At 40.8% G+C, this 14,088-nt stretch overlaps 1 protein-coding gene across 3 annotated transcripts in view; it reads left to right on the top strand.

Moving 5' to 3' along the window:
* The first annotated feature begins 2,814 nt into the window (after positions 1–2,814).
* The window catches only part of LARS2 (leucyl-tRNA synthetase 2, mitochondrial), a 160,371-nt gene continuing 149,097 nt past the window's right edge, over positions 2,815–14,088 (top strand). The window contains exons 1-4 of one of the 3 annotated variants that reach the window (XM_017955509.3): positions 2,815–2,940; positions 5,388–5,464; positions 7,860–8,114; positions 13,648–13,776. In XM_017955509.3, the coding sequence (XP_017810998.1) occupies positions 7,881–8,114; positions 13,648–13,776 (363 nt within the window). In that variant the 5' untranslated portion in view covers positions 2,815–2,940; positions 5,388–5,464; positions 7,860–7,880. The other 2 variants (XM_017955508.3, XM_017955510.3) reach the window with 2 other exon arrangements.

The following is a 14,088-nucleotide window of genomic DNA, read 5'->3' as shown; positions in this document are numbered from 1 at the left end:
AGAATGGCGTGAACCCAGGAGGCAGAGCTTGCAGTGAGCCAAGATCGCGCCACTGCACTCCAGCCTGGGGGACAGAGCGAGACTCCGTCTCAAAAAAAATAAAAATTAAAAAAAAGAGGTAACATTCTACACAGCCCAGCAACTTGTCTGTTTCATTTAATAATGTATTCAAGCAAGCTCTTTAAGAGTGAAAAGGATTTATTTTCATGCTACTGTCTTCTTTGAACTAAAAATAGTAACTTTCCAGTAAAGTAAGTGACTTTTAGAAAAATTCTAGTTGAAATAATCTTCTAGAAATGTCAATGTTAACTGTAATTCAAAATAGGAAAGACAGATTTTTCAACCAAAATAAGGTTAGAAGCTGTATTTTGGGTAAATTAGAGAAAGGGGCACTCTAGTTATATATGGATGCACGTGACATACCTGAAGGCTAAACTGCATCAAGTGTGGCAGGATAATATGCCAGCCAATGTTTCCATGGTATCAGTTTAAATTAAGCGTCTGGTGTTCAGAGTGGGACCTGGGTTGGAACCCTGGCTCTGTCACCAACTACATATGTGACCTTAGGCGAGCTATGTCCACCCTCTGGACCTCAGTGTCCTTGTCTTTGAAGTAAGAGGATTGGACTAGAAGTTCTAACCTCTTTATGATCTTCCGTTCTGCAACTTGAGAAGCGCACTATTCTGCCAGGATGGAGATCCAGTTTTGAATAACAAATCTTATGACCTGAGCAAGACAGCTCTTTTGGGCCTCAGTTGATTTATCTGTAAAATGAGGAGATTGGACTAGAAAGGAGCTAGATCTTTTCTAGCTCTCACATTCTAGGACAGTGAGTCTTCAAACTGAATGTGTCTAGGATCAGTTAGGGGTCTTGTTAAAATTCAGAGTCTGATTCAGAAGGTCTGGGGCAGAGACTGAGTTTCTCATTTCCAGCAAATTCCCAGGTGAGGCAATAACAAGGTATTTGGATGTTAAACTATTAGGAAACCTTGTTAGAGACATGGAAATGGGCAAAAGAGAATATTGTATGTCCCTTGAGTGGAGTATTGGGGGATTATCTGATGCTATAGGAGCGCAAACCTTTGCTTGCCTTTCTGTTAACTAGCTATTGTTCATCTCTGTAAGAATAGAAGCTAAATTATGGAATATGAGACCGGGCACAGTGGCTCATGCCTGTAATCCCAGCACTTAGGGAGGCCATGGTGGATCACTTGAAGTCAGGAGTTCAAGAGCAGCCTGGCCAACATGGCGAAACTCCTTCTCTACTAAAAATGCAAAAATTAGCCAGGCATGGTGGTGTGCGCTTGTAGTCCCAGCTATTTAGGAGGCTGAGGCAGGAGAATTGCTTGAACCTGGGAGGTGGAGGTTGCAGTGACCTGAGATCGTGCCACTGCACTCCAGCCTGGGCAACAGAGTGAGACCCTGTCCCAAATAAATAAATAAAAATGTAGAATATGGATACAGTAGTCCCCCTTATGTTCAGTTTCACTTTCTGAGGTTTCAGTTACCTGAGGTCAACCAAGGGCCGAAATTATTAAATGAAAATTTTCAGCAATAAATAATTCATAAGTTTTAAGTTGCATACCATTCTGAGTAGTGTGATGAAATCTTGCTACATCCTGCCTGGGATGTGAACCATTGTGAATGATTCCTTTGTCCAGCATATACACGCTATATAGCTACCCAACTTAGTAGCCATCTCGGTTATCAGACTGACAGATCACAATAAGAAGGGTGAGGACAGTACAATAGCTATTTTGAGAGAGACCACAGTCATATAACTTTTATTACCGCATATTGTTACAATTGTTCTATTATTGGATATTTTTGTTAATATTTTACTGTTGTCTAATTTACAATTTAAACCTTATCATAGGTATGTACACACAGGGAAGAAAAACAGTATACATAGAGTTCAGTACTGCCCCAGTTTCAGGCGTCCCCTGAAGGTCTTGAAACATGTCTCATGTGAATAGGAGGGACTACTGTAATCATGTGATGAATTTTGTTTGGTAGAGATACGATTTCAAGCCTGTAAGAAAGAAATGGCTCCCAAACATTACTTTTTCCCGTCCTATAGGATATTAACCAATTTTGCACAATTAGCAAATTCATTTCAGTATTCTTGACATATATGAGTTCTTCAAGTTCTCCTTTAAACCGGTTTTACCTTTTTGAAAATTATGCTCTAACACCACTGGTTCTTTGCAAATCATTGATTTGTTGATTTATTACAAGCATGAAACACTTGCCGGGTGTGCTACAGTGCGGGCATGGGATATACAAACTCCTCTAGGAAAGGGAAGGCATCATGCTTTCCTGACTCCCAGCACACTTGCCAGGTGAGAAAAGTACCTTACCCCAAACCTATTCTTGACCAGGTAATTCCACCCCCCGCCCCAGGGCTAGAGGATTACGCAATATGGTGGAAGTAGGTGCCTCACTAATCAAGCTGTCAATTAGGAATCAAGAGGTCAAGACCTGCCCAAGCCCAGGAGGCAGTAGTTGCTACGCTGGGATTCGAACCCTGAGGTCTGGGCTACATCCTAGGGCTCTTTTCACCAGCTGCCGCCTAATTTACTCTGAGGCTACTAAATCAACGGCTTTCATCCGTCTGCTATAATTATAATTTGAGCCCCACACGTCTAGAGCCTTGCCGACGCCAGAGCGGCTGAAGGGCGTGCCAGAGGCCGGCGGGGCGGAGCCCAGGGCCGACGCGCAGACGCCCCGCCTGACCCGGCGGGCTGCTGGGAGTCGAGGACTGGGTTGCTCTCTCTCCTTCCCCGGTCCCGCCCCCTTTTGTCTGTGTCGACCGCGGACGCTATCTATAAAGTTGTTGTTTTGACAACATGGCGGCGCCCATGATGCGTGGCAGGGCAGTGCTCGCCTAAAGGTGGAAAACGAGGAGTAGAGGAGCCGCAGGCCAGAGCCTGTGAGCAGGTAAACCCCTGGATCGGGCGCAGCGAGATGAGAGACGAGACCCGGTCTCTTCTTCCTCCGGCTCGGGAGAGTCTGACTTGCTGAGGGCAGGAAGGGAAGGTGCGGGCTGAGTTAGGTGGTCCTGGAACGTTGCAGTTTCCACACTGAGACTATCTGAGATGCAGGTCTTTAGGATCTTTGAGCCACCGACCCCATTGATAGCTCTGGACTCTTTCCCAGAAAAATGCACATATACACGTAGTTTTGTACTCAAGCTCCCCTCTCCACTGCTCCCCTATCTCAGTTCATCCTTAGATCTTTGCTCCCCGGACTAGGGGTTTAGACCCAGTTGAAGGTCATCCCTTGCCTCCCTGGGGCCCACAGGTCGTTTTCACATGTTAGGGCTCCGAGGTCCTCAGAAAGATGAGGTTCCAGACAAGAAATCTGCCTGAGGTCACAGGTAATTAGTAGCTGCAAAATCCAAGATACTTACTTGTTTTCACAAAACTTGGTTTCTTTAAGATGAATTTTCCCAGGTGCATTCTTGCACTTTCTTTTGAGTGTTGTGCACAGATGCCCTTGTGTGCTTCTCCCCTGTGTTCTGTTTCTTTTTCTGCCTCCTACTCTTCTAGGCTTCCCTGTCCATATATGATCTCATTTTTGGTCCAATTCTCAGGCGCTTCCTATTCTCAAAAACCTTAACCTTAAGCTCCAACTGAGATTGAGGTCAGGGTTGATTCTAAAGAGGGGTGGAGTAGTGGGAATTGATTCTTTGGAAGGATGTGGAAGAAAAGACAAGATTCTAAGCATCTAGGGACGGAACTGGAGGAGCCAGAGCTAAGGAAGAAAAGGGCCAAGTTGATCATAATAAGACATGAGCCACACCTTTCACATCGTCATATCCTCACAGCCGTCTAATAAAATGGCTGCTCCTCACTGCCAATAAGAGGCAGTCCATCAGGGCTTTGGTGGAGGGGTACTTGGAGTGGCCAAGAGCAAGGCCTGGGAAGTAAGGGAAAGGAATAGGGCTGAACCCTAGGAAGTTCAGTGATGAATCACAGCCATGAATAGTGACTATATGTTGATTCTTGTGAGTCCTCTTATGGGATTAGAATTTGAGTGGGGTCTTGGGGACTCCTAACCACAAAAGATGTGAACTATTCTTAAAAAGTCTTAACACAGGTTATCAGATTACTCCCCCAAAAAGGTGGAATCAATTTATGTTCCTACCAGCAGTTATTTAAAAGATGCATATTTCTTTTTCATTTGCCAATCTGGTAACTGAACTTTCATTGTTTTAATTTGCATTTATTTGATTAGTTGTAAAATTTATCTTTTTCAGATTAACCATTTGTATGTCCTCTTTATTAACCATTTATATGTCATCTTTGTTATTTTCCTTTGCCCATTTTTAAAATTTGATTTTTAGTGTTTCTTTTCTCACACATGAACTAAGGAGTAGGATAACCTTTTGTTTTTGCAGTTTTGGTGAACATTTTCTCATAGCTAATTGTTTGCTTTCCAATTCTGTTCTTAATGGTTTTGATATACAGATATTTTACATTTTTAGCATCAGATTTATTAATATTTTCCTTTGTGAATTTTTTCATTGTTTCATTGTTTTTATACATTGTTTTATACATTTTGTTGTTTTTATACTCAGGACAGAACATCCTGCATCCTCTTAAGATCTATTAAATACTCATCTGTGGTCCAGGTGCGGTGGCTCACGCCTGTAATCCCAGCACTTTGGGAGGCTGAGGCAGAGTGATCACGAGGTCAGGAGTTTGAGACCAGCCTGGCCAACATAGTGAAACGCCGTCTCTACTAAAAATACAAAAACTTAGCCGGGCATGGTGGCATGTACCTGTAATCCCAGCTACTTGAGAGGCTGAGGCAGGAGAATCGCTTAAACCGGGGAGGCGGAGGTTGCCGTGAGCCAAGATCACACCATTGCACGATCTCATTGTGACAGTGTGAGACTTTGACTAAAAACAAACAAACAAACTCATCTGTATTTTTATTTTGTTTTATGGTACTTAAAAAAAATTCTTATTTATTTTATTTTATTTTTTCTTATTTCTGCTTTTCAGATCGAGACCTACAGATAAAAAACATTTAATCTGTCTGGGATTTACTCCAGTTTATGATTTGAGGTGGAGCTCTAATTTTAAGTTTTTCTCCTCTTTGTCGAATAATCTATTACTATCTAATCTGCTCCTGCTTTTTTAAAAAAATGAACTTTAAATGCGTTTAAATACCCAGATCTGTTTCAGGATTCTCTAGTTCACTGGTTTATTTAAGCAAAGCAGAGGTCATTAGTGAGCCAGGTATTATGTAAACATTTTTAGAAAGCTTATTCTTGTTGTGTAGACAGAGCAGTTTAAGTCACTGTATTTTATAATTTTGTTGTGCCCCTTGGTTTCTGTTTGAGAGGATAGCCCAGAACACTCCTTATGTGTTCTTAGGGGATGCTGTCTAGGAGAGAAATGGCAAGCACCCATCTATGTGTCTTCTGCTGAACGGCGTTCTTTGGCTTGCAAAGGTATGAAAGTATTGACTTGGCAAGAGAACCATAAAATCTGTGACTTCTATATAATTAGGGAGTTCTAATTATAGAAACCTAAGCCCTAAAAATATATGCAGTTGCCTTAAGTGTAAAAATGTATGTATATTAGGTCGGTCATATGGAATTGCTAACATTTAACCAATTTCATATAGATAAAATACCTGTAATCAGATCTGTGTACTTTAAAATAGCCAAGCCCAACTAATAGAGAGTTTTCTTTTCTTTTTTTCTTTTTTCTTTTGTTTTTGAGATGGAGTCTCACATTGTCACCCAGGCTCTAGAGTGCGGTGGTGCGATCTCGGCTCACTGCAACCTTTGCCTCCCAGGTTCAAGTTATTCCTCCGCCTCAGCCACCCAAGTAGCTAGGATTACAGGTGCACATCACCATGCCCAGCTAATTTTTGTATTTTTAGTAGAGAAGGGATTTTGCCATGTTGGCCACGTTGGTCTCAAACTCCTGACCTCAGGTGATCCACTTGCCTCAGCCTCCCAGAATGCTGGGATTACAGATGTGAACCACTGCCCCCGGCCTAAGGGAGATTTTGTTTTAAAGTCTATACTTTATTCTACCCCTAAAGAAACAAGAGGTGTTTAATGCAGTGAGAATGTCAGTGACTTTGGCAGACCAACTTGTAAGATGCCCACATTATGTTGCTATCTTATGTGAGCATTACACTCACTGTTATAAGCCCATATCGACCTTACTGGCAACATTTGTGTTCCAGTACCTTTGTGAAACAGGCCAAATCCTAATAGAAGTTGAAATAATTTTGAGAGAATCAAAGAACATCAGCTTAGAGTGCCAGGTTTCTTTATTTCTGTCTTGTTTTGAAAAGATCTGTTTTCATCTGTTTTTTCACTGTAGCACTTCTTGAATGCTATTATGCAAGAAGGAGAAAGTTTAGGCTATTTAGTCTAACATTTATATCTTAAATATTTGTGAAATATTTGATGAAATCTCACCTCAACCCTTTAAATAGCAATAAAACATGCAACTTCTTCAATGAGGTCATTTCTAGAATTTACTTGTGGAAGAAGCCAATGAAACATTAAAATTGAACTTTCAGTCACAACTGGATATCCTGGTAGGCCCCAACCTATGAGTTGAATTCCAAAAAATAGCACTCACCATGACTACACATTATATATTTTTGTTTCTTATCTGCCTCCCTTACTGTTTGTTTCTTATCTGCTTCCCTACTAGTATGTAAGTGCCATGAAAGAAGGGACTCTGGGTCAGGTGCGGGTGGCTCATGTCTGTAATCCCAGCACTTTGGGAGGCCAAGGTGGGCAGATCATGAGGTCAGGAGTTTGAGACCAACCTGGCTAACATGGTGAAACCCCATCTCCCTAAAAATACAAAAATTAGCTGGGCATGGTTGTGCGTGCCTATAATCTCAGCTACTCAGGAGGCTGAGGCAGGAAAATTACTTGAACCCAGGAGGCGGAGGTTGCAGTGAGCCAAGATCATGCCATTGCACTCCAGCCTGGACAATAAAGCGAGACTCTGTCTCAAAAAAGAAAAAAAAAAAAAAGAAAGAAGGGACTCTGTTTTTGTTTACTGCTGTATCCCCAGTGCTTAGAACAATGTGTGGGCCTAGTGGTACTCAATAAATATTTGATGGTGGCTCATGCCTTTAATCCCAGCACTTTGGTAGGCTAAGGCAGGTAGATCACTTGAGCCCAGGAGTCAGAGGTTACACTGAGGTATGATTGTGTCACTGCACTCCAGCCTGAGTGAAAGAGCAGGACCCTGTCTCTAAAAAGTAAGTCAATAAATAAATAAATATTTGGTAAATGAAGGAGAAACTAAATGAATTATCAGTCTCCTAAATAGTGGTTGTTTTCAGGTTCAGCCTACAGGGTATATTTAACTCATAATATGTATAAAAATTGCAAATAGTAGTTCAGAGTTTCTGGCCCTCCTGGGAGGCCTCTATTTAGACCCCTTCTGCTATTTGAGCCTAAGGCCAACCCAACATGTGCTTGAGCTCTTCTGAGGCTCGAAGACATAGGAAGTGAAGCCTGCTGGAGAGTCTCTGGGCTGGCCCACGGGAAGGGGAGGGAGGGCACTCCATGCCTTCCATGCAACTGGTAAGGTTGTGCAGGAGCTGGCCAGCTGATGGTCTCCATTTTTTCCTACAGGATTTTTGCATTTTTGATGTTAGGGGTCACTGACCCTTTATATTTTCTATTAAAAAGTTTGTGTTTAGCTTAATTGAATTGCTAAAGTATTCTTTTCAGGGAAAGAAATCATTAAAAGAGTAAGGGGAACGCACAGGGCCATAACACTGGACTGTGACAAATGGAAAGATAAGCTCTGGGGAGGGTTTGAGGCAGCTTATAGTGTGCTTTCTGCCCTCTTTTTCAGGGCCTTCTCACCTTCTGAAGAATGGCTTCTGCTTGGCAGAGATTGGGTTTTTATGCCTCTCTTCTGAAAATACAGCTAAATGGTGGGCCAGATGTCATCAAGTGGGAAAGAAGAGTAATTCCCAGATGTACCAGAAGTATCTACAGTGCCACGGGAAAGTGGACAAAAGAGTATACATTGCAGACAAGAAAGGATGTTGAGAAATGGTGGCATCAGCGAATAAAAGAACAGGCCTCCAAAATTTCAGAGGCTGATGTGAGTATTCTGAGAGATTCTAAGAGGGTAGAGAAGAGGGGCTGAAGGTTTGGACCCTGGGGTTAGACTACCTGGTTCAAATAAGATACTAAATATGTGACCTTGAACCAAATTGTTGAATTTCTCTGTGCTTCAATTCTCTTATCTGAAATGGAGAGTGGTCATAATAGTGCCCACTTGCACTATTGGGAGGGGTAAATGGATTGGGAAGCATAAATGAGGTGATACAAGGATAGTGCTTACAAGAGTTTCCAGTGTGGTGGATACACACATAGTAATATTGTGCACAAGGTATATGGCAGACAGCAGCAAACCAGATGTTCTAGAGCAACATTTACTAGGGGAAGCTAATCAAAATAGGAGCTCTACCAGATGATGGGTCCTTTGTGGTCCATTGCATGGTGGGGCAGCACACAGATTTCTGGCAGGGTCATATCTGAGACTCCAGGAGAGGCACCCGGGCTCCTCGCTGGCTGCAGGTTCTGAGAAGTAACTGCCCCTTCCCTGGCATGACCTTAGCCTCCAACTCTGTTCTGCGGCCTCAGCATCATAGTTTGGGGGATATCAGCCCTTCCACTGTTGTGATCTGGGGTATGGTCTAACCTTGAGGTAGCAGCTACACGTGTTAGTGGACCCTTGGCTTCTGCACCAGGTGCACCAGCTCGGCACTCTACCTGAATTAATGGTGGAAGTATAATACTTGGCTGCAGCCAGTTTCCATGGAGTGCTCTCTGTTCCTTTTCTGGGAGGCCAGCCTGCTGGGAATCAGTCTGGAACGTGTTAACCCTTACCTCTTGATATTGGTCAAAATGACAGGTGGGAGATGTGATTTGTTACATGAAATGTTTGAATCTGATTGGAGTTTTACTCTTAAATTCTGATCATCTCTTTGTAGTAGTTATAATCAAATAACTTAAACTTCTATGTTTAATAAAGAGATTAGGCCCAAGGCAAGCAGCTGAATAAATACAGCTGCACAAGACCACACCTCTCTAAATTTGCCTTTTCCCCATCTCCTGATTGTGTCATCACATTCATTCTTTCTATAAGATTGGTGGTTATGAAAAATGAGTGAGGGGAGGGGAGCTATTTGTGTTAAACTGAAAGATGGTTAGAAAGAAAAATTGCTATTGAGAAAGATGTAGTGTATAACAAGTAAAATGAAATGAAAAAAAAGGGAAAGTTTGAATGTAATGCATAATTTTACAATGAAAGTTTGACTTTTACCTCATTAAGAAGTGAAAAGCCCTTGTGTCAACATCATCAGACTAATGTAACTTAATAGATTCTGAAAACAAACTCTTAAGGAGCAGTTTAATTCTGAGTGAGGACAGTAAAATTAGCTTTTTTTCCCCCTTTTGGTTTAGATGATCATTTATTGACTTCCAAACGTTTCGACGTTGTAGCTTATTGATTTTGTGACATCTCATCCTTAAGCATACAGTTTTTAAAAATGTTAAATGAATCAAAAGAAATTGTTTTAGTAATTGGGGAGATAGCATAAGGGGCATTGTGTGTGATCCCCTGGCAGCCCCCTATCAGGGTTTGAATCAAGGAATGGCAAAGCAGAGCCAGCACTCAGTGAGTGAGCCAGAGCCTGGGCTGCAATGCTGGCTCTGCCCCAGGAAACCTGCGTGATCCAGGCCACATCATTTAACGTTTTGGATTCTGGGGCTCCTTACATTGTTTATCTCACAGAATTGTTTTGAAAATCAAATGAGAAAATGTGTGACTGAATGCATTTTACAAACGGAAGTGGTACATAAATAAAAGATACATGAAGATCAGAACGCGTTGTGTCTATCAGGAATTGAGACTGTGACGGAATGCTCGTGGATTTTGAAGCATTTATAATTGATCTCACTCTGGTATTAGATTCACTTGAAATCCACTCAAATAAGTTTTTCAAAATGGAATGTCTTGTCATCAACATAATTATTATTTAAAAAATAATTTCCATTTAATGAGCATTTAACCATGTGCCAGGCACTGTCTTTCAGTTGTTTATCTCATTTAATCCTGAAACAACCCAGCGGGTAGATATTATTATCCTCATTTTTGGAGTAAGAAAACTGAGGCTCAGAAAGAGGTTTAGGCAATTTGCCAAGACATGGCAGAGCCAGGATTCAAAATCAAATGTGTGTTTGATTCCTGAGCTCATGCTTTTTTACCCAGAAACCTTCTTTTGTCTCACCTTTGATTTATAGATAGCAAACTAATCCCAAAAGGCAAAGGAATTTGCCCAAGACATCACGGCTAGTGACAAAGCTAGGACCAGAGCTAGGGCTCCGGACTTCTATTGAGGTGCTCCTTTTACTCTGTCCTTCTCTAGGCTCAGCCACAGCTTCAGAGCGTGATCTATAAAGAGGCAGAAGTCATTTTTCTTCTAAAGTCAGAACTTGACAAAAATAATAGGACCCACTTATAAAAGCCATCCTTTCCCCATCACTTAAAATCTTAATCTCTTTTAAAGGCTTAAATTCTTACACTTTTATATAATTATGAAAATTTCCCTTTCAATCAGGTTCTTGCTTAATTATAACAGAAACTCCCATCATTCCTTCTCTCTTTTCCACCCCCAGATGATAGAACTCATTTCATTGTCACAGAGGAAAATGACTTAATTCATGCAGAAAAGCAAAAGGCAGAGACAGGCAATAAGCTGAATACCTTTTCTGCAATAAACAAAAATCTTCATGCATATTAAAGACTTAGAAAACAATACTTTTCTATGTATCTTTTATGAACTCAGATTTGGATTTTGGCTTAGCTAGTATATAATTATTCATTTGATTTTGCTATTAATTTAATCTTTATTGAACAAATGTAAAAAGATGTTAGTGAAGAAATTACAGGTGGAAAATATTTGGGGCAGGATTGTTAAATTAAATATATAACAAACATTAGTATAATAAAAATAATTTTATGTAAAAAATTTCAAATGAAAAACTAGAAACAGCTTAGATCAAGGATTTTACTGTTTTTCTAAGCTCCCGAAGAACTCTTAACAGCTATTTTCCCATATTCCTAAAAATTTCTGAAGAATAAGCCATAGGCCTAATTCATTGTAAGGAGTAAGGCATGAATTGAGTGGATAGTTTTCTTCTGATTCTGCACTAAGTAAAAAAATAGGGTCTTGTACCTCCTTGGAGGGACTTGCTCATAAGCTGAGAGGGTTATTTGCCACTCACTTTCTTAAGGACAATTATTAAGTTCCTGAGTTCCCACCAACCCCTGAATCTCAGGTCCTCTCTCACATTTCTGTGATTTTCCTAAGAGTTATAAATCTGCAGTTTCTAATTAAAGTGTGTGACCAATGTGTTGCTTTCCATCCTGTTTGTATAAATCCATTGTAGTTGTCATTTCAGCAGTTCCAGATGATTTTCTAATTTGTATGTGATCCAGATTTCTTAATTGTTCTTTTTTTCCCATCTCTTCCTTCAGGCAGCTTAACACTCCTTGGTAATTTCTAGAGGATGGGCAGCACAAAGAAAAGTTCTATTCTAGTTTTTGTGGGTTTTTTTTTTTTGCCACTTGCTAATGGTTCCGTTAAAGGTTTGTTTAACTTCTTTGCTGAAGGAAGTTTAAGAACTCCTTGGCAAGAATCTGATTTCTGGTTTCTTCTGCTCTACTGATTATATTTGGTTTATGTGCATTATTAGTCATGCGAACACTCAGCAAACAATATTTAAAAACCCCCTCCCACATATGTACACAAAAGAAGGGTTATGAATATTCTGTTTTGTGTTTGTTTGCATTACTTTGGGGGAAGCAAACTGTTAAAGAACTTGAGTAAAGTTCTGGGAAGGGAATAAGGCCAGGAAGAAAAAAACAGAAGGCAGGAATAAATAAAACAAAAGCAGAAGTTCTGACCCTCAGTGACAAAACAGAATCAGTCACCCAGTTACCTGTTGCTCTTCCTTTCTCCCCAGCCCCTCCACCCCTGACCCCGTCATGAGATGATTTAAACTTGGGTGTGGGGAACCCTCCTATTACTTGGGTAGGATTTGTGAAGTTTGCTGGATAAAAGGTGCTCCATAGGGGCCAGTTATTAGGCTTTTGGAGCACGAAGGCCAACGAACATTTATCCAACATTTTATGAAACTCCTGCTGGCACTGGGGGCAGGTGTGGAGAAGGAGGTGACTAAAGCACAGTCCTTACCCTTGAGCAGTAGGTCCCCCCAGTAGGAGTCCATTCAAGGACTACCATCTTTGTTCACCTTACCCATTCATGTGCACACTCATGACAACATTCATCATTTTACCAGGGGAAGAATTAAGACACCAGAAGTCAGTGATCTAATAAGGACTCACTGGCCTGTGTTCCTTCTGTTCAGATACATGTACAGTTTTCTATGTTTCTCATGATGAAGCTGCTTCTTTGGAAGCTGGAGAGTTACATAACCCTGGTCTGAGGCTGCTTATTTATCATCCCTGGAGAACAACAACCTTCTCCTTTGTTAAAAAGATCTTCTCATTACCTTCCCATTTCAACATTTTTGTTGAAAGATAGGCTGTCAATACAATGGGGAAACTCAGGACCCAAATTGGTACCTTAGGATCCTGTTGTTACTGCTAAACCTATGTCAGAATGCAGCTATAGAGAATTTAGGAAGAGACTCCATTTTTAGAGATGTTACATCTATGTGATTCAACTATTGCTTCTTTGAAATATATGGATATATGTATGTGTTAGAGCTTCCTTCGGAAAAACAGACAGTTCTTTAAGGACCTAGATGGAAGCTGTCTTAAAAGAGAAGTGTTGTTTTGTTTTGCTTTTAATGGAGTAGCCATTCTTTTATTCCTTTACTTTCCTAATAATCTTGCTTTCACTTTCCTCTACAGACTTGCACTGAATTCTTTCGTGTGTGAGATCCAAGAACCCTCTCTTGGGGTTTGCATTGGGACCGCTTTTCTTTCTTTTTTTTTCCCCCCTAGGTTATTGGGGTACAGGTGGTATTTGGTTACATGAGTAAGTTCTTTAGTGGTGATTTGTGAGATTTTGGTGCACCCATCACCCGAGCAGTATAGGCTATACCCTATTTGTAGTCTTTTATCCCTCGCCCCCTTCCACCATTCCCCCCAAGTCCACAAAGTCCATTGTATCATTCTTATGCCTTTGCGTCCTCATAGCTTAGCTCACACATATCAGTGAGAACATAAGATGTTTGGTTTTCCATTCCTGAGTTACTTCACTTAGAATAGTAGTCTCTAATCTCACCCAGGTCACTGCAAATACTGTTAATTCATTCCTTTTAGAAAAATAAGTTCTTAAAAGAGAAAAAAAATAAGATGTATGGGTAATTAACACTTAGAGGTTGTTTGGCATTATTTTGGACATTTGTTAACTTGAACCAGGGCTTTGAATTTTGCTTTTTGACATTTTAATTGATTTACATTCTGGGAACAGTCTTTTTAAAAGGAAACTTTTAAAATGTTAAATTATTACTTTGCGTAAAATGCCAAAATACTATATATACATGTGGAGTTCCCAGAAAATGCTTAATAAATACTCATTGTCGTTCTTTCCTAGAAATCAAAGCCAAAATATTACGTGCTTTCCATGTTCCCTTATCCTTCTGGTAAGCTGCACATGGGCCATGTGCGTGTCTACACCATCAGCGACACCATAGCACGGTTCCAGAAGATGAGAGGGATGCAGGTAAGAACAGGTACCTGCTGGAGCAGCCCTGGTCTGCCCCACGCAGGGTCAGCATCTAGTAATATGTGTTCAAGACAAATGAAGAAAACCAACTTTAGTTAAGTTTAGGACAGCTTTGAAGATGGACATGAAAAGCTCAGTGTTTCCTTTTATGAATTAGAAGATACTATAATAAAGCATCTAGGTTAATTGGGGGGCAGCTATGAGTTGAGTGTTGTGCTGGGGTGGAGATCGGGTGGGAATGGGGTGAAAGGTAGATACAAATGTGGGTAACACTGATAATCTTCCCAGGAGATGGTCACCCATGAGTAG

The sequence above is a fragment of the Papio anubis genome, chromosome 2, assembly GCF_008728515.1.
Source record: "Papio anubis isolate 15944 chromosome 2, Panubis1.0, whole genome shotgun sequence".
Classification (NCBI taxonomy): domain Eukaryota; kingdom Metazoa; phylum Chordata; class Mammalia; order Primates; family Cercopithecidae; genus Papio; species Papio anubis.
Note: the sequence above shows the minus strand (reverse complement) of the source record. Positions and strands in the feature narration are given on the sequence as shown.